The following is a 20000-nucleotide window of genomic DNA, read 5'->3' on the forward strand; positions in this document are numbered from 1 at the left end:
TTGCGTGTATTGCGTCTACTTTTTCAAACAATATATCTATAGTTGCCTGTTTTACTGGGTAACTGTTTTAACCAACCCCAGTGATTCTTTACCCTCATGGACATTCTTGAGGGTCATTAGTATGTTTTTTTTTAAGTTCAAGCTAGATAGAAACAAGAATAATACGAGTCTGAATGACAAATAGAGTGGGTTGATATAGCCAATGTGATAGATATAGCAGGGGCTAAATACCTTGGCGAGGTTGATGGTGCGTTGAGGGGTTCGCTGGCTGCGTAATGTGCCCATTGTCTTGCCCTTGGTGTGTGCCAGATTACCTGAGACGGAGAAAGAAGTGGTCATCACAGTAGCACATCAAGGGACTCATTGACTGACGTTAATAATGAATCATTCTCTGATTTCGCCAGGTAGAATCAGGTGGCCCAACAGTGGTCAAGGTCTGGAGAGAAAGAGCTGATTGGGGGGTCATTAGGAGATACAACACAATGGGAACAGATGGTTATTTAGGCACCGATTTGGCATCAGACACACTACGCAGAGGAAGGAGTTAAAAATCATCATGAATCTTGGATGCATAGCAGGTGAGAAAATAATTAGTAAATGGCGGCAGCTGGTGATACTAATCCTCCAAAGACATCTTCTCGCCACAATGTTGAACATGAACTTGCTCAAGGGGGACGTATACAAGTTAAATCAGACTTCCAAAAGGGCCATTGGTTCACAATGTGCGGGACTTTAAGCACCGGTTCAGTACATACATGACTTTACTTTACTTTAAGTGTACATTATGACTATAAGCACAGGTTCAGTACATACATGACTTTACTTTACTTTAAGTGTACATTCTGACTATAAGCACAGGTTCAGGATACAGGGCTTTACTTCACATTAAGTGTACATTATGACTATAAGCACAGGTTCAGTACATACAGGACTTTACTTTTCATTAAGTGTACATTATGACTATAAGCACAGGTTCAGTACATACAGGTCTTTACATTAAGTGTACATTATGACTATAAGCACAGGTTCAGGATACAGGGCTTAACTTCACATTACGTGTACATTATGACTATAAGCACAGGTTCAGTACATACAGGGCTTGCTTTACTTTACATTAAGTGTACATTATGCCGTTCTGACTGCTCCTACTGCATTCACAACGACTGACACTGAGAGCCACACACTGTGTCCCTGTAACGTAGTGTCTGTCAAAGAATAACGTCAATGAGGCGACTTTTTGAGCGCTCGAGAGGAGTGTGATGGACTGTGGCGGCAGGATCTAAGGGAGGGCCCATGGACTGTTAACTCACGTCCCAGAGCTGAGCATAGCGGCTCCCTTCAGTAACATCAGGGAAGACAGAGAGAGAGAGAGAGTGAGGGAGAGAGAGACGAGAGGCAGAGAGTGAGAGAGAAAGAGAGTGAGGGAGAGAGAGACGAGAGGCAGAGAGTGAGAGAGAAAGAGAGTGAGGGAGAGAGAGACGAGAGGCAGAGAGTGAGAGAGAAAGAGAGTGAGGGAGAGAGAGCATAGCGGCTCCCTTCAGTAACATCAGGGAAACGAGGAGAAAGATGGAGGCTGTAGAAATCTGCCAGCCATTAGCGTCAACATTATCGAAGTCTGTTAGTGTGCACAGGGCCGTGGTCGGGAGGGATGTTAAACACATTTAAGGCCACATTAAAAAGTGATTATGCGCCTCTGCTTGATGCATGACATGTGGCATCATCGGTGTTAGTAGGAAGCCGGCGATGCCAGGGATGGGTACTCACACCGCAAGGGCCAGCTTTGGACAACACAAGCGTGGCCGAATGGATGAGGGGATGCCACTGAAAGAGGGATATGCACTGGTTTGGTGTCTGTCTGAGGGAGGGGGGGGGGGGCTCACAGAAGAGCCTTTGCCACCGATCCCAAGTACCCATTAGAGCAACTGATTTCAGTTTTAAGTAGTGTTCAAATAGTTTCAAACGCTCACAGAAGAGCCTTTGCCACCGATCCCAAGTATAATTACCCATTAGAGCAACTGATTTCAGTTTTAAGTAGAGTTCAAATAGTTTCAAACGCTTTCTTAAGGGTGAAAATTACATTGTACTCAAAAGTAAATTACCAAACATGCTCACAGACTTGTTTCAAGATATATCTTGTAAGACAGAAAATATGTCACTTTCTAAAAATATATTCTCAAGTAAGCTAAAGATGTTAGCTCCCTCGGATATACTTCAACAGCACGGGAAATATCTCGATAAATAAATCTCGATAGCCACCACACACTACACCAAGAGCAGCCTCAGGCCTGGAGGAAGACTTGAAAGGTGAAAGGTGAAAGGTGAAAGGTTACCTGTTTTGGTGAGTGGATGGGTGACCAACCTGCGGATGAGGTCATTTTCGGATGACCTCAGCAGCAAGACGATGTCAGCAGGAAGAGCATCTCTGTTTTTGGCCAGGAAACCACCTGCATTGTAAACCACCTAGCCAAGCCACCATGGATGGGATGGGATGGGATTGGATGGGAGATAAGAATGACAAACACATTTGTTTACATAAGACATTTATGAGGGAAGAATTATCACATTTTTTTATCTCCCTCAAGAAACACTGACAAAGAGTGACTCAATAGCTCTACAAGTACCTTGCCAGCATAGTGGTGGATGCCGAACCCCAGGTCTACTCGCTTTGGTCTCCAGAAGTTCTTGGACTTCAGATTGCCTTCAAACTTTTCTGTATTGATTAACAGATACACATTTCTATGTTTTTATATGACTGTAGTCAAAAGATAAAAGACTCTTTTCCCTCAGTGTTTGTGCATATGTTTGATTCTGAGTGCATGTTCTGGTATACATGGACGAGGCATGTTTTTGTGTACTAGAACAAACATCAATATCAAACCCTGCCATCTTACAATTTCATTCCATCAGCCTACTTACTATCATTACGCTGCTTTAACGACAATAATCACCATAGTGACAAAGCGGTTATGGTGCCGTTATGCTATTGCTATGGTAACAGACATCTAGTGGCAGTGCTGCTGCTGCTGCTACCTGCTGTCGTAACCGCATTGCTGTGAGCATGTTTATATGACCCAGATATTCACACCTATCATCTGTCCCCCAATTTTTGTATTATATTTTTTTATTGAAAAGTATACATTTCAGACAGTTACTTATCCACAAATACATTTTTTCATATAAGAAACCCCCACCCAGCCTCCCCCCACCCTGACTGGACATAGAGGAATCACCATAACAGAAACCAACCACATGGCCTATTAAGGTGTCTTTGTTACACCTGTTTAGAGTTAAAAGACAAATAAATAGACAGGCTTTTATGAGAAACTGCATGACTTAAGAGCTCAAACATATCACACCCGGCAAATCACTATAACCAAGCTAAGTGAGCTCATCTCCACCCCTGATGCTGTGTGTGTGTGTGTGTGTGTGTGTGTGTGTGTGAGAGAGTGTGTGTGTGATGACCCCCAGATATGCACCCTATCATCTGCACCCTTGATGTTGTTTCAGACTCCCTTACCCACGAGTTATTTATATAAAGATATATCTTTAATATATACTCATTTTCACTGTCCAGGCAGGTTTAAACTGCTGTCTGTGGCACAGAGGACTTATCATCTATAGATTCTCACTTTACCTCTGGTACAATGGTGATGTTGGCCTCTCCATTTATGATGTTTTGTGTGTGTGTGTGTGAGTGTGTGTGCGATGACCCCCAGATATGCACCCTATCATCTGCACCCTTGATGCTGTTTTAGACCCTCTTACCCACGAGTGTCTGGTCCGTGGCCTGTGGGAAGCGGCTCTCCTCGTCCAGTAGAGAGAGCATGCCCATGGGCTTCTGCAGGAACAGGTCCAGCAGCGGCCGGTTGTCCTCGTACTCGATGACCCGTGCGTCCACATCCTCGTTCAGGTACTCATCCTGTGACGGGCGACAGGAGAGAGCCAATGGGTTTGTTGAGTGATGCAGCTCTTGTTTAGCGAGTTGTTAACTTCCTGTATTGCTAATGGCTAACAGAAATAATGTGCCTTTGCACTTCAAGATAGCGTTTCTATTCTTATTGGAATGTACAAAAACACGAATTGTCCTTGTCAGTTGATTTGCTTTGTGCCATTTAGTGTTTAGTGGGTTTCTCACTTTTATTCCTGCTAACGTGGCATAAGAAGCATAGCATAGCACAGACGCTAACACAGCTCACAGCCAGAAATGGGGGACAGAGGAAGAGGGAAAACATGGAGGTGCTGCACACTCTCCTCAGTGCAGAGCACTTCCCCTCGGCTCTGCAGTCTTTTTCTGCCATTTTAAGACTCCTCTGACTAATGCCAACTGTGGCCGAAGGGATTAATATTCTCCGCCACTCTCAGAACTATGAAGAACAGCTCTCAGCGCTCTCTACTCGGAGAGTCACTCACTCACACACACACACACACACACACAAATCGGAATGATGTTTAGGTGTTCTAATGGAACACTTTGCTCAATTAATAAAAAAATATCTCTATCAAGCAGATAAAAAGTGAAGTTGTGTAGAAGAAATTTGAATGAACAAGAACCATAAAGTATTAAGTAAACATACTGCTCAAACGCACACACAAAGGCTGTCTGAATATTATATTATATATGTATTATATTACATTATATGTATTATATTATATATAGGGATCTACTCCAGTGCCTCTACCCAGTTCTTGGGCTTTAGACTTTTATTTAATACTCCTGCTCTTTCCCAAGCGTGGCGTCCGAATCCCCTCAAAGCGTGGATAACCTGCAGAGCTCTGGACAAGGGATGCAGCACCCCGAGGCCTCCTCACGCTGCCTGCTGGCCGCTTACCTAACCCGATAACATCAGAGAGGCTGCCTGCGAGGCTGACGCAGTGAGTCATCACCGTCACACTAAACAACAGATCAGACCCCACTGCCCTATGCACACAGGCATAAAACTACAGACTGAACTGGAGTATTAATGTCCTCCAGGTCATAGGAATGACCTTATGTTTGTTTTTGTGCCGACATATATGCGGATATCTGGATGGAAAAACACTAAGGCTTACATATGTTTACACGTGTGCTGGCAGGTGACTCCAAAGGAATAGGACACACACACACACTCACACAGACAGAGAAACACACACACACACACACATACATACACACAGACACAGAAAAACACACACACAGACACACACACACAAACACAGAAACACACACACAGACAGATTCAAGAAATCTAATCTCTAGAGTGGAATGGGACTTGTAGCCTTGGGTAAAGTCAGTGCAGTGTTGCAACGACCTCTTTTTTTCTGGACAGCAGAGGTGCATCTGTGGAAACAAGAGCCTTGGGGCTCAGAGGCATAACAAAAAAGCCTTCCAAAAAGACTCAGACTCAGGTCACATCAAGCTCACCACACTGGAGTGCATTTCACCAACAATAACAAAAACGTATGAAATAAACACCAACCACAGAGAAAAAAAGACTAGTAAACATGACTACGTATCTGCAAATATACAACAAAAAGCTGAATGTGACACTTAATTAAAAGCCAGAGAACAATGAAAAGTGTTTCATACAAAATGAGACGCTTCCAAATTGCAGTAGGAGTTCGTCTTAAAGAGGTCTTGCTGGAGTATTGTTCCCCCGCTGCGGAGGTACAAGCGTCCCGACCTCCCCATTCACCCTCGTTGCGACTGATTTATGGTGGCCGTTTGTGGGGGCCGACTACAGCATTCACTGAACATCATCACATCGCTCACTTGCCCAAGGCTATGCCCACACACCCCCCCCCCAGAGACAGAGGTGAAGAGAACTGCACCACACTTCCTGGGGCAGATAAAAGGAGCAGAGCATATTTTGCTTTTGTAAGCAGCCTGCTACACGCTCACACACTGGGAGGATAAATGGGCCCGTGTTGTCACCATTTAGATGGAAATAAGGTTAAAGAGAAGTGCAGGGAAGGAGAGAAAGACCGGGTGAATGGATGGATGTGAGTGTGTGTGTGTGTGTGTGTGTGTGTGTGTGTGTGTATGTGTGTGTGTGTGTGTGTGATTGGGGGGGAGGGGGGCAGTAGGGGCGGGGGTGGTGTACAAAAAACCCACACACTTACAAATGGTCCCCCTGAGCCACTAATGAATTCACACTCTATTCATAATCCAAAGAGGCAGGTCTGTCTCAGGCGAGGGATGGGGGGGGGGGGGGGGGTGAGTACCTGCTCCCAGGCGAATATGTGCTGATTGAAGTAGAACTGGATCTGCTCGTTGGCGATGTTAATGCAGAGCTGCTCGAAGGAGTTCTTCTTAAAGTTCTCAAAGCCAAAGATGTCCAGGATCCCAATGTTCAGCCCTTTGTCTTCCTCCCTGAGGGAGAGAGAGAGAGGGAGGGGGAGAGGGAGAGGGAGAGAGAGAGAGAGAGAGAGAGAGAGAGGGAGGGAGAGAGAGGGAGAGGGATAGAGAGAGAGAGAGAGGGAGGGAGAGAGAGGAAGAGAGAGAGAGGGAGGTAGAGAGGGAGAGATAGAGAGAGGGAGAGAGGGAGGGAGAGAGGTTGGGAGAGATTAGAGGAGTACAGGGAAAAGAGAAACAGAGGACGAAAAAACAGAGGAAGATAAATAGGAAGAGAAGACTAAGGAAAAGGAAACAATCAAAGGATAGAGGAGAGAAAGAAAGAAAGAGAAGCAAAGTAGAGAGAGAGAGAGAGTGATTGTGTGTGTTTGTGTGTGTGTGTGTGTGTGTGTGTGTGTGTGTGTGTGTGTGTGAGTATGCATGAGTCAGTGTGCATGAGAAAGGAAAACAAGACAAGAGACATGAGACAAAGAGAGAGAGATAGAGAGAGTGTGCGAGAGAGCAGAGAGAGAGAGCAGAGAGAGAGAGATAGAGAGAGTGAAAGAGAGAGAGATAGAGAGAGTGAAAGAGAGAGAGAGAGAGCGTGAGAGAGAGCGTGAGTAAGAAAGCAGAAAGCCAGTGAGAACAGCAAACAGAGGGGAAAGACAGATGGAGTGGCTAGAAGGTCGGGCTCATTTGTAATGAGACATTATGATACAATTAGTCTGGCACCCACCCGCTCCTCTGCTGTGTGAATCTTTATTAGATCCTACTGGGCCCTGGAGTTGGGAAGCAAAACTATCCTGAGCGCTTATGTCAGGCTAACTCCATTCCTCTCTACACTTAACACACTCGCATTATCCTTTTATGTCCCTCTCTATTCGTTTTCTTCTCCCTCTATATGCTCTTTCTATTTTTTTTTTATGTTTTTTTAGCCTTTATTTGTATAGGACAGTGAACTATTTGGAAAGGAAGTGAGGAGGAATGAAGAGGTGGGGAGAGGATCGGGAAACGACAGCAGGCCTGAATCAAACCTGTGTAGCCCGTAAATGGGGGGCCTATTAGCTCGTGCCACAGTGCCCCCCTCTACTCGCTTTCTACACCCTCTCTACTCACTCTCTACACCATCTCTACACCCTCTCTACACCCTCTCTACTCACTCTCTGCACCCTCTCTACTCACTCTCTGCACCCTCTCTACTCACTCTCTGCACCCTCTCTACCCCTTGGCCTCAGCGCCTCTTTTCCACTTCATACATCATCTTTCTGACACCTTTTCACATCCACTATTTCTCTGCTTTCCCTTCCACACCTCTCTCTCTCTCTCTCCTTCTCTCTTTTCTCTCTCCCTCTCTCCCTCCCTATCTCCCTCTCTGCCTCCCTCTCTCTCTCTCTCTCTCTCCCTCCCTCCCTCTCTCCCTCTCTCACCCCAGCTGGCTGTCAGGCCTCAGCAGGGAGTTGATGCGGTTGACGATCCAGCTGAAGAGACGGCCGTACAGGGCCTTGCCCATGGCGTCGCGCACCTCCGCCGCCTTCTCCGGGGTGTTGGACCGCACGATGGTCTCGCCGCGCGTCACCACACAGTGAGACGTCAGGGCCTCCTGCAGCTCGTCTGCGCTAATGCGTAGCAGCGAAGAGGCTGTTGGCAGAAAACACACACACACACACACACACACACACACACACACACACACACACACACACACACACACACACACACACACACACACACACACACACACACACACACACACACACACACACACACACACAAATGTCATGCTGTCTTGTTGTCAGCACTTTTGGTCTCACACTATTTGTGAAATTTGACAGTGAGGAATACAAACAGATTTAGACGGAGGTCAGGGTAAGGTAAAAGGCACGTTTCACACTATTGTGGGGTTTCTATCAGCACACATGCAGACATAAATATTACATACAAACACAGCCACACAAGCACATTACATATATATTACATATATATTACACCTAAACACATACTAAATATTCTTAAGCAGTTGACCCAAGCGAGCCTGACATGACAACTTGCATACACATCTACCATACCTATGCAGACATGACAACCTGCTTTCACATCTACCATCCCTATGCAGACATGACAACCTGCTTGCTGCGCTGAAAGTTTTATACAACGCCTGTCCTCACGCTCGGGGGGGGGGACACACTTACTGTTCTCCAGCACAGCTGTGTTAGAGATGTTGCTCTTGTCTGTCTGGTGCTCCGAGGCCACAGAGGCAAACTCAATGTCACCTGCGTTCAAGATGGCCGCTAGGGTGCTGTACACGCTGCCTAGCTCCTGTGAGTCAGGAGAGAGAGAGAGAGAGAGAGAGACACAGAGAGAGAGAGAGAGAGAGAGAGAGAGACAGAGAGAGAGAGACAGATAGAGAAAGAAAAACACATCATACACATGCAACATAAATACAAGGACATGACAGAGAAAGAATATGAATGTCCAATGCTGACATACTGACATAACGGGACCTATGCTGATTCGATCTGAGAGCCGCAGAAATGATTGTGTCACTTGCTGTCAGCTCAGCTGGGTCTGTGTGTGTTTGTGTTTGTGTGTATGTCTGTCAGCTCAGCTGGGTCTGCGGGCGATTTCTAAATGTTACAGTGCGGCCCAACACCAATGGGATGTCTCTATAACTGTCTGTCTGATTACATGTGCTGACTATACCCTGCCACATCCCATAATGTCACGGCTGGCGTGCACAAAGCCTGCACTGATTCTCACACACACCGCCCTCCCACCAGGCATCAGGTCAGACAGCAGGATTGCAGAAATGCCCCAATCACGTTCATCCTCACTTGATTGGTCAAAATGGCTGTCAATCACGTTCATCATCACTTGATTGGTCAAAATGGCTGTCAATTTCACCGACCAGCCAGTGTTGATGATGATGAGAAAGATGATGATGATGATGATGATGATGATTATTTCACAATAACAGTGGGAGCAGTGGTGGGATATTATAGGGTGGTGAAGATCACATACAGCCCACTACGGACCACACTGGACCTGATAGGAGCGGTTGGCACCTTGACCGGAGGAGATGCTCCATAGTTGGCAGCCATCTTAAGATGACCCACTAAGCTCATCAGAGCTGCGCATTCAGCCAACAGCTCTGGCGGCGAGTCAGCGCTAAGCGTGAGTCGTACACTAGTGGTTGGGCGTCCCATGTTGTGCCTGCTGGCCATGAAGGAACCCCATTGCTTCTGCAGGCCACAGTGGCCTTTACCCTTACTTCCTGGTCGGTGCACTCAGTCTGTGCTATCCACTGATCAATGAAAGTTGTTTTTGTAATTGCTTGGCTGCTGTCTCTCCCTTTAGCAAAAACACATGCGACCTGATGTGCTGTAAAATAAGAGTATACTAAGCCTAAGTGTGTATATTGTGTGTGTGTGTGTGTGTGTGTGTGTGTGTGTGTTGTAAAGGCTGAGTCTAGGGGGTGTGGATGTGTGTGTAAGTGTGTGTGTGTGTGTGTGTGTGTGTGTGTGGGGGGGGGGGGGGTGTGTGTGTGTGTGTGTGTGTGAGTGAGTGAGTACATTTGCATCTGTGTGTGTGAGCACGTGTGCATATGTGAGCATGTTTTCTGAACAGTAAGAACTGTATTCCCACAGACAATAAGCCTTTATCTACTTCACAGAAACCTCACTCTGTCAAAGTGAAAGAACACCTGGCTTTTTCTGTCATGTCCAAAGGGCAGGCCAACAGACAGCAGATGCAGCTGTGGAACTGGTGGGTTTGTCTTTGTCTTTTTTTAATAAGTAATTAAGTCCTTAAGTCACAGTACCTCCAGGGTGAAGCCGATGACTTTGAAGCACTGTTCCACCGCCTCAAACTGCTCCTTGTAGAAGACGCTGGTCATGATGTCAGGTACCAATTTAACGTGCTCGCTGTGAAGGTATCTGGAGGACACGAAAAAAGGACAAAAGAAAAAAAAAAAGGAGAAGATACAGAGGGTGGTTTAAAATGCAGTGAAACCACAGAGGCAAGTACAGGGTGTCTGGGAGGGTGAATATAACCCACTTGGGAGTCTTGCTGTCAGAAAGCTTGTAGTGGGCAAGCTTCTTCCTCTCCGCCAGGCCAGCATAGATGTAGTAGAAAATGTGGAAATTCCTCTCGCCCCTGTGTGCGACCAAAGAAAAAACATTCTTTAATGTTTACACAATGGACAGGAATTGAATTTTGAAGAGATTGTTTTGCCCCCCAAAAACAACAAAAAAACAACAGATGTTCCTTTGCCTTTTGCCAGAAACATGGTTTTAATTTTTTGTTAGAAACCAAACTGTTATCACAAATTCATATTTCCTTCACGAATGACCTGCTTCATTTATGTTGCTTTTGTTGGAACTGTGTGTTTTGCACTGCGGCCTGATAGGTGTTTGCTAGTTAGATCGTTAACTCTTGTTTTAGACTAGAATTCCATACTGCCTATAAATGGCACTATTTTTTGTAAAGCAAACGCCTTCACCGATGTGCAGATTACTGTAGCAGGTTATCCCCTGTTTCAGCACTATCCCGGGGCTACACAGCTCTGATAATCATCTGGACACACTCCATGGTCTGACTTTAATGCAGTCATTTTAACTCTCCAGAAAGGTCAGTATCCTTTGGGCAGCAGAGTGATTAAACCTGAATAAAATGCAGAAGGCTTCTTCTCTTTAATCAGCTCCAGATTTCTCACTAGAGACCAAAACAGCGCTCAGCTCTTAGGTGTGTGTGTGTGTGTGTGTGTGTTTGTGTGTGTGTGTGTGTGTGTGTTTGTGTGGGTGGTATGTGTGTGTGTGTGTGTGTGTGTGTGTGTGTGTGTGTGTGTGTGTGTGTGTGTGTGCGCGCGTGTGTGTGCGAGTCTGTGTGTTTGTGTGTGTGCCTCTGTGTGAGGGGTGACCTTCTGTGTGAGAATCTTTGATCAAAGACAGGGGGCCTTATCTCATCCCCCCTGACCCACATTGCTTCCCCTCCCTTCCCCACAGTGAGAGGCCATGAGAGGTGCTGGATTAACTCCAGCCAGGGGGGGTAAATGCCAGAAGCCCCCGGGAGAGAACAGAGACAACACAGTCTTGAGCTCAAATGTTTATCGTCTCTGATCTGTGGCTAGGCTAAGCACAGGAATTAATATGAGATCCCTGGGGATCTGTTTGAGGATCATGCCCCATTTCCTCATGGGTATACTTGCCCTTGCTAACTTTGCTAAGCTAACACTAATGCTAACACCCAAAGGGAATATATATATTACATCTATACATGTCTTACATAGCCTGATGTATGACGCGAGATTTCTCCAGTAGATACTCCGAGATCTGAGCTCCCACCACTGTTCCACCACAGGTAAACTTCATCTCCAGGTACTTCCCGAAGCGGCTCGAGTTGTCGTTGATGACGGTGCAGGCGTTGCCGAAGGCCTCCACAAGATTATTTACCAAAAGGATCTTTTCCTGCAGCGTGCGGTTATTGGCCTGGAACATAACCAAATCATTTTTATAACACGGGTAGATGGAATTATAACACGGGTAGATGGAATCCACCATTCTGAGAGTTAGTTCCGGGGTGTGCTATATTCTACGGTATAGTAACTGTACGACCTGTTTTCATCTACCTGAGCGTTCCATATCAGTACGCACTCAAAAGGAAATATCTATCCAAGATGGCGGCGTGTTGTGGCTAATGTAGTGGGGAATGTTTCATGTGAATTAAGCTATCTACACGACTTTTTATATGTCTAAATTGACTCGGTTAGTTGTTTCTGTGCTACGCGAATGTTGCAGAGTATTTAAAGTCTTTACTGAAAGTCTCGAATATTATTTGTAGTTGACTTTTAGCGCTTAGACCAAAAACCCATTTGAAACACACGTAGCTTTTGTGCTAGGTCTAACAGACGTTAAATTCCCAATGCTATTTGTCTGTTGCATAGCAACAGCCACACAAAGGGGGACTATTTTCTCTTGGCTACTGAAATGCGATACACAACGTTTGGTGTCTACAACTTTTTTTGTCCTGAAAGGCAGCTTACTGTTTACTTTAATTGTACTTAATATTTTGGAGTCGCTGGCAACCGTGTTATAAAAGCAATAAGGTACTCGAGTCAGTACGGTATCGTCAATAATGTACTTGTTCGAGGGTTTGCCGGCCCTCCGCTGCGCGTCGGGCCTAACAACTCCCTCGAACAAGTACATTATTGACGATACCGTACTGCCTCTCGAACCTTATTGCTTAAGTATGGCACTGGATATAATGAACTGAATTTAATAATATAGCAAGAGCATTGTACTGATTACAGATAGGGTTAGAGACACAAAGCACTGGATGATTAAAATTCAGCACATACACACAAGCTTATTATTCAAGGTTTTGTGAGTTTATCATGAAAGACATTTTCCATTCCTTTAAATCACACAACCCCCTTGAATGAAACCACAAATGAAGAGAAAGACGCCCTTCAGAAGCTAATTTCTCATTACTTTACAAAATGGCCCCTGTCATTTGAAATGGCTCCGTCTAAATCTCCTCATCCCAACACATTGTCATAATCAGAGATGGGAGACAAGGCCTAGACTGATCTGTCAATGGGAATGACTTTCCTGTCAGCCTGACAGAAAGGTTCAATGAGAAAAAAAAACGGTCGGGGAGTATACTCTGGAGTCTCTTTTGATTCTATCACACTCCAAATAAAAGAGGCATAGCACTTTTGACATAACTGCCAATTGACAGGAGTTTGACAGGATAGCAGAGATATGGCCGGAGGCAGTATTACCTTGCCCAGCACCGTCAGCTGCTGCACCAGCAGGTGGGCACTCTCTGTCTTCCCAGCCCCACTCTCTCCACTAATCACTATGCACTGCAACACACAAGCCATAAAGGAGAGAGAGTTATCCACTAATCACTATGCACTGCAACACACAAGCCATAGAGGAGAGAGAGTTATGCAATACAGCTATTGAACAATGAAGAACTCCTGTTGATGACATATCCCACTAACAACATGCATTTAGACTGGTTTGGTCTCACACATACATTTAGACTGGTTTGGTCTCTCTCACACATGCATTTAGACTGGTATGGTCTCACGCATGCATTTAGACTGGTATGGTCTCACGCATGCATTTAGACTGGTATGGTCTCACACATGTATTTAGACTGGTATGGTCTCACACATGCATTTAGACTGGTTTGGTCACACACATACATTTAGACTGGTATGGTCTCACACATGCATTTAGACTGGTATGGTCTCACACATGCATTTAGACTGGTATGGTCTCACACATGCATTTAGACTGGTATGGTCTCACACATGCATTAAGACTGGTATGGTCTCACACATGCATTTAGACTGGTATGGTCTCACACATGCATTTAGACTGGTATGGTCTCACACTGAAACAATAACTGACATGAATGTGCATATTGCTACATGAACATTCTAGAAGTATGCAAAGTCATTGAAACACATGTGCTGCTATGCTGTTGTGATGAATATAGGTGACAGCAGTAATGGACACCACAAAACACATCAAAGGCAGGAATTACCTGGTCGGAGTTGTATGACACCATGGATTGGTAAGCGATGTCTGCCACAGCAAATATGTGCGGGGGGTTTGCAGTGCGCTTGGCTCCTATGTACATCTTTGTGTGCTGTCACAGAGGAGGCAGACCATGGGCGAAGGGAAGGTTAATCACACTAGATTTATACTTATTCGTAATGTTGCTACACCTGAGCTCTGAGATATAGATAGGCTACTGACATACACTTTCAATGACAGCCACGGTCTCTCCCATACACACACAGACACACACACAGACACACACACAGAGACACACACACACACACCTCTGATGTATAGATATCCATATCACGAAAGGGATTGACGGCGATGAGGATGTCCCCCACGTAGGTATAGATCTGCTCGGCAGCATACCGTACCTGCAGCTGCTCTGTGACAGAATTCTGTTCACAAACAATAACATCATTACACACCCACACAACACACACACGCACACACACACACACAACACACACACAACACACACCCACACAACACACACACACACACACACACACACACACACACACACACACACACACACACACACACACACACACACACACACACACACACACACACACACACACACACACACACACACACACACACACACACACACACACACATACATACACACACACACCACTTTGTCATAAAACTACTTTACAATCTATGGATGCCAAAGTTCATTTGAGTATTATGTATATCCATAAATATATAATTATCTAAATATGAGTAGGTGTGGTTCCACTAGACTGTCTCCTTCTGAATCTATGAAATGTCTATTTGTACAATAGTTAAGATAGTGTAGATATCCACTGAATAACTGACAGAAAGCCAGCAATGACAAAAGCTCATGACATATTCCACTGTTTAAATCCACGCCCACGCACACGCACACACACACACACACACACACACACACACACACACACACACAAAACACACACACACACACAAAACACACACTTTCCATCCTCTTCCATCACTCCAGGGACACTGAAATCAAGCACACAAACAAACACTAGGCTGATGTACAATCAGAACTCCTTCTGCAGGTAGCAGCGGGTGATTTGTATCTCATGTATCGAATAACTGAGGCTTCACACAACCTGGATGAATCCCCCGCAATGTGTTGCACACACACACACACTGCCAGAGTGATCATAAAATCCCCATTTATATTCCACCAAAACATGGAGGTTGACAGTTCTCAATGGAGATAGAGTACCTTCGGCAGTTATAGAATTTACACAGACTCAGAAATATGGAACAGCAAGAACAATGTGCTATCTGAGAAAGACCCATGTTTTCATTAAATTCACATTATCCACATATACATAATTAGCAGCACCATCAAAGAGATTTGTGAGGCTGTTGTCAACGTATGGAACTAAATACAGCATCTAGTTCCCCTAATGCTCTGGAATCCACCGCTATGTATAGACGTATAGATCTCCTGCTGGGAACCTCTGCTGGGATCGCCCAGGTCGCCTTCAATCCCACAATCCTTTACCTCATCCAGCACCTCCATAGTGGCCAAATCGTCCACGGAGTCGTGCGCCTGATTGTTGCACTTGGCGCAGCTGTTTTTCTTGGTGTGGATTCGCTCGTGCCTGGAACACAGAGAGAGGGAATGACACTCATTCTGACATGAGAGAAGAGGTGAATGAGTTTGTCTGCATTTCTTTTTTCATTGTTATATTAAGGACAATCAAAACACGAGAATATCAACGGGTTGGAGGGGGAAAGGGTGAAAAAACTATTTGGACAGACAAAACGAAGACACCCTACACACTAACTTCATGTGCACATTGCAATTAGTTATTGATATTGATATTGCAATATCAACATTGCAATTAAAATAGGAGTGCAGAATGAAAGTGTGTGTGTCTTTGTATTTTCAGTCTAATTACATTAACCGAAGGAAAATATAAGGGAAAGATCTGACTGCCTCTACACAGGGGAAGACATGGCATTTCTGAAAGGGAATCCCAGGATGTAGTTAACAGAAACAGTATTCCACTGCTGCTAAAATGTTATCATTAATGTTATCATTATTAGTCATAGGGTTAGGGTTAGGGTTAGGGTTTGCACACAGACTGATCTATTTCAAGTGTTTATTAGTCAAAAATGTGCCTACATTCTAGAACAGATTTTCTCATTTCTTCTATCAATCACATGTACAGAATTTCACCTCCTGTCCTCATTGAGTTCAGTGGCTGTGGACAGGGAAGGCCCAGGTCAGGTGGCATCATGGCCCGGCACATGAAAAGGTGTGTATTGTTTACAGAGAGTAAACTATTTAGTTCTCCTAGTCGCGGAGTAGTGGTCGAACACATTCACGCCAGGGTCAGGGTGTTTATTCTGCCCTGCCCCTGCTGAACTGGGGAAGGAACACAGAACGTTCTGGAACTTCTGTTCTCCCTTGGGTGTGATGAGGCCACGCCCCCCAAAAGGCTCACTCTCTAGCCCCAAGTCAGTCTTCACTGATTCACTTGTGGAGAAGGAGGTGCATCTTACTGTAGAGGAGGACTGATTTATGGCCATTGAGATGTCACTATTATTACATGACTTTTAGAGAAGAATTCATAGCTGGGCATGTTAATATAAAAGCAGTCAAGCAAAAGACTCAAAAAACAGTCTTCATTCATTAAAGTTGCTGTTTGTCAACACAAACAGTTTGATATATGTGACAACCGTGTCACTTATCAACAGCAAACTGAGTGAGTTTTGTAGGGTGTAGAGGGTTGTAGTCGATTATTAAAGCAACACTACACAACAATGTGGCACTTTCTGAGGTATCTTTTTGCTTTTGGCAATATCTTCAAATTATTTTTCATGCTATATGGTCATGCGAAGGACTGATAAACACACCTGTCGGACCCACTAGTTGTCCAGGCTATGCACTATGTACTGTAGTTTTGTTGTTCAGGTCGAAACACCCTGCGAATATGTAAGAAAAGCCTTCACAGCATGACCTAACCATCATTATCGCCAAAAGATGCCAGTCAGAGCTGTTGGTGGTGTTTGCAAGGATTTTGTCTATTTTTGTACGGTAGGTAGCTCGCTAGTTTCAGACCAAAACTCCACAATGCTGCTTTAATCACTGAAGAACACATTAGTAAACTGTCTTTATGTGTCTGACACATAAAATACATATCCCTAAGAATCCACAAAATACAAATATTGAAGACAGCACAGGAGCATGGAAATGGTTCTATGTTCATTCAAGTACTGCAATCAGTGGATTGGCTGAAGACACTGGGTCCAGGGGTGGGGCTACATCTATGTTTAGGGATCTGATTGGTGGAAGTTGGTAGACCTCTAATATTCTAGTGGTTCTTGTTGCAGTCAATATCCCATACCTGTCGTTACCCTCTGCATCTTTGACTGGCTTTCCGTGTTGGCTTAAATGACAAAAATCAGGTTAATGTTTTACAGGTACAGGAGGATATCTATATACCCCTGCAGGTGTGTATGTTTCTGTGTGTGTGTGTGTGTGTGTGTGTGTGTGTGTGTCTGTCTGTCTGTCTGTCTGTCTGTCAGCCTCATAGTGAACACAATGAAAAGGAAAAAGGAAAAAAGAAGCAGCCATATCAGAAGCACAGCAGACTAGTGGACATACAGTAAGAACACAATCTCTCAGACGATGTGATGATATAAGCAGCAGACTAATGGACATAAGAACACAATCTCACAGAGGATGTGAAGATATAAGCAGCACAGTTTCTTCATCAGTGATATAAAGTAGCCCATGGACATCTCAAGAGAATAAGCCTCACTGTGGGGATGACGTGTAATTCCTCTCACTGAGGGTTAGTATGTTGAATATCAGTGTCATCACAAGTATGTCCTCTTAGGGTAGCAGAGACTCGGTCTATCAGACTTAGAGTGCCCCTGGCTCTTTGCAAAGGAGTATAGCTAGATCACTTCAGCGGAGCCCGCTCACTGTAAGCCAATGGAGTACAGTTAGATCACTTCAGCGGAGCCCGCTCACTGTAAGCCAATGGAGTACAGTTAGATCACTTCAGCGGAGCCCGCTCACTGTAAGCCAGTGGAGTACAGTTAGATCACTTCAGCGGAGCCCGCTCACTGTAAGCCAATGGAGTACAGTTAGGCTACTGTAGTCGTGTCCAATCACTGTGGGCCAGTGGTTCTCAGTGCACTCAATATCTCTTCTTACTCTCTTCCCCTTTCTTTCTACAGTACCAGTCAAAAGTTTGGACACACCTTTATTTTTTTGAGAAGTTTTTACTTTACTTGTATTATTTTCTACATTGTAGATTAATACTGAAGACATTTAAACTACGAAAGAACACATATGGAATTATGTACTAAACAAAAAAGTGCTATCTACCATGTAGAAAATAATACAAGTAAAGACAAAAATGTCTCAAAAAATGAGAAGGTGTGTCCAAACTTTTGACTGGTACTGTATCTCTGCCTCCCCTGCTCTACCTGGTCTTCTCGATGTTGCCCATCTGGTGGTTCCGATCGATGAGCTCCATCAGCTGTTTCTGGATGACCTTCTCCCGTCCGACGGCCAGCCTGATGAAGGCATGCTGCAGGAGGTCGGAGACGTTGGGGCGCAGCTCAAAGTCTTTGATCAGACACCTGCACGGGAGACAGAGGAGCACGTTTAGGGAATTAGCACAGGATGCGGCTTCACGTGTTAACATGTTAAAAAAGGAAAAAAAAAATATTTTGTGGGGGGCACTGTGGCTCAAACAGTAGCCCCGACCACATTCAGGGCTTGAAGCTCAAGGAGGTCACAGGTTCGAATCCGGCCCGATGCCATTTCTCATGTCCACTCCCCACCTCTTCTCCCACTCATTTCCTCTCACAAACTTCACTGCTCTGTCAATTAAAGGCATGAAAAGCCCCAAAACAAATCTTAAAAAATGTTTTGTCTTTCTTTTTCTTTTGTGTCATATGTGTTTTTCTTTTGTGTTGTATGTTAGGATATATTTTATGAGGAGTTTTCCATTTGCGGTGTATGAAATGGATGTTAATGTTACAGTAACTCTTCTCTTTTGATTGTCTTGTGATGACTGTCTTGGATCAATAAACAATAAGTTCAAAAAAAAAAAAAAAAAAGGTCAAAGGTTACACACTGAGGCGTGAGCTTTCATCAAAGGTAGAGTTCTGTTCTACCTGTTCTAGTACACTGGACAATCCAAGGCCTGCACTAGATGATGGGGTAGACAGTGGTACAGGGGGGAGAGGAGCACTAGATGATGGGGTAGACAGTGGTACAGGGGGGAGAGGAGCACTAGATGATGGGGTAGACAGTGGTACAGGGGGGAGAGGAGCACTAGATGATGGGGTAGACAGTGGTACAGGGGGGAGAGGAGCACTAGATGATGGGGTAGACAGTGGTACAGGGGGGAGAGGAGCACTAGATGATGGGGTAGACAGTGGTACAGGGGGGAGAGGAGCACTAGATGATGGGGTAGACAGTGGTACAGGGGGGAGAGGAGCACTAGATGATGGGGTAGACAGTGGTACAGGGGGGAGAGGAGCACTAGATGATGGGGTAGACAGTGGTACAGGGGGGAGAGGAGCACTAGATGATGGGGTAGACAGTGGTACAGGGGGGAGAGGAGCACTAGATGATGGGGTAGACAGTGGTACAGGGGGGAGAGGAGCACTAGATGATGGGGGTAGACAGTGGTACAGGGGGGAGAGGAGCACTAGATGATGGGGTAGACAGTGGTACAGGGGGGAGAGGAGCACTAGATGATGGGGTAGACAGTGGTACAGGGGGGAGAGGAGCACTAGATGATGGGGGTAGACAGTGGTACAGGGGATAGAGGAGTCATTTAGTTATCTTGATGATGGGGGTAGACAGTGGTACAGGGGATAGAGGAGTCATTTAGTTATCTTGATGATGGGGTAGACAGTGATACAGGGGATAGAGGAGTCATTTAGTTATCTTGATGATGGGGGTAGACAGTGATACAGGGGATAGAGGAGTCATTTAGTTATCTTGATGATGGGGTAGACAGTGGTACAGGGGATAGAGGAGTCATTTAGTTATCTTGATGATGGGGTAGACAGTGGTACAGGGGATAGAGGAGTCATTTAGTTATCTTGATGATGGGGTAGACAGTGGT

The 20000-nt window shown here is 45.0% G+C and overlaps 1 protein-coding gene across 1 annotated transcript in view; it reads right to left on the reverse strand.

Annotated features, from left to right (window-relative positions):
• myo3a (myosin IIIA) overlaps nucleotides 1–20000 on the reverse strand; it is a gene marked incomplete at both ends in the record, with an annotated part of 36969 nt that overhangs the window by 16338 nt on the left and 631 nt on the right. The window contains 15 exons of the mRNA XM_080855112.1: nucleotides 232–314; nucleotides 2331–2460; nucleotides 2622–2710; nucleotides 3766–3919; nucleotides 6202–6349; nucleotides 7738–7948; nucleotides 8500–8626; nucleotides 10128–10242; nucleotides 10364–10462; nucleotides 11591–11793; nucleotides 13089–13172; nucleotides 13865–13969; nucleotides 14166–14282; nucleotides 15398–15497; nucleotides 18343–18498. Coding sequence (XP_080711238.1) covers nucleotides 232–314; nucleotides 2331–2460; nucleotides 2622–2710; nucleotides 3766–3919; nucleotides 6202–6349; nucleotides 7738–7948; nucleotides 8500–8626; nucleotides 10128–10242; nucleotides 10364–10462; nucleotides 11591–11793; nucleotides 13089–13172; nucleotides 13865–13969; nucleotides 14166–14282; nucleotides 15398–15497; nucleotides 18343–18498 — 1921 coding nt within the window. The remainder of the gene's footprint in view (nucleotides 1–231; nucleotides 315–2330; nucleotides 2461–2621; nucleotides 2711–3765; nucleotides 3920–6201; nucleotides 6350–7737; nucleotides 7949–8499; nucleotides 8627–10127; nucleotides 10243–10363; nucleotides 10463–11590; nucleotides 11794–13088; nucleotides 13173–13864; nucleotides 13970–14165; nucleotides 14283–15397; nucleotides 15498–18342; nucleotides 18499–20000) is intronic.

Source organism: Sprattus sprattus, assembly GCF_963457725.1.
Source record: "Sprattus sprattus genome assembly, chromosome: 17".
Taxonomy (NCBI): domain Eukaryota; kingdom Metazoa; phylum Chordata; class Actinopteri; order Clupeiformes; family Clupeidae; genus Sprattus; species Sprattus sprattus.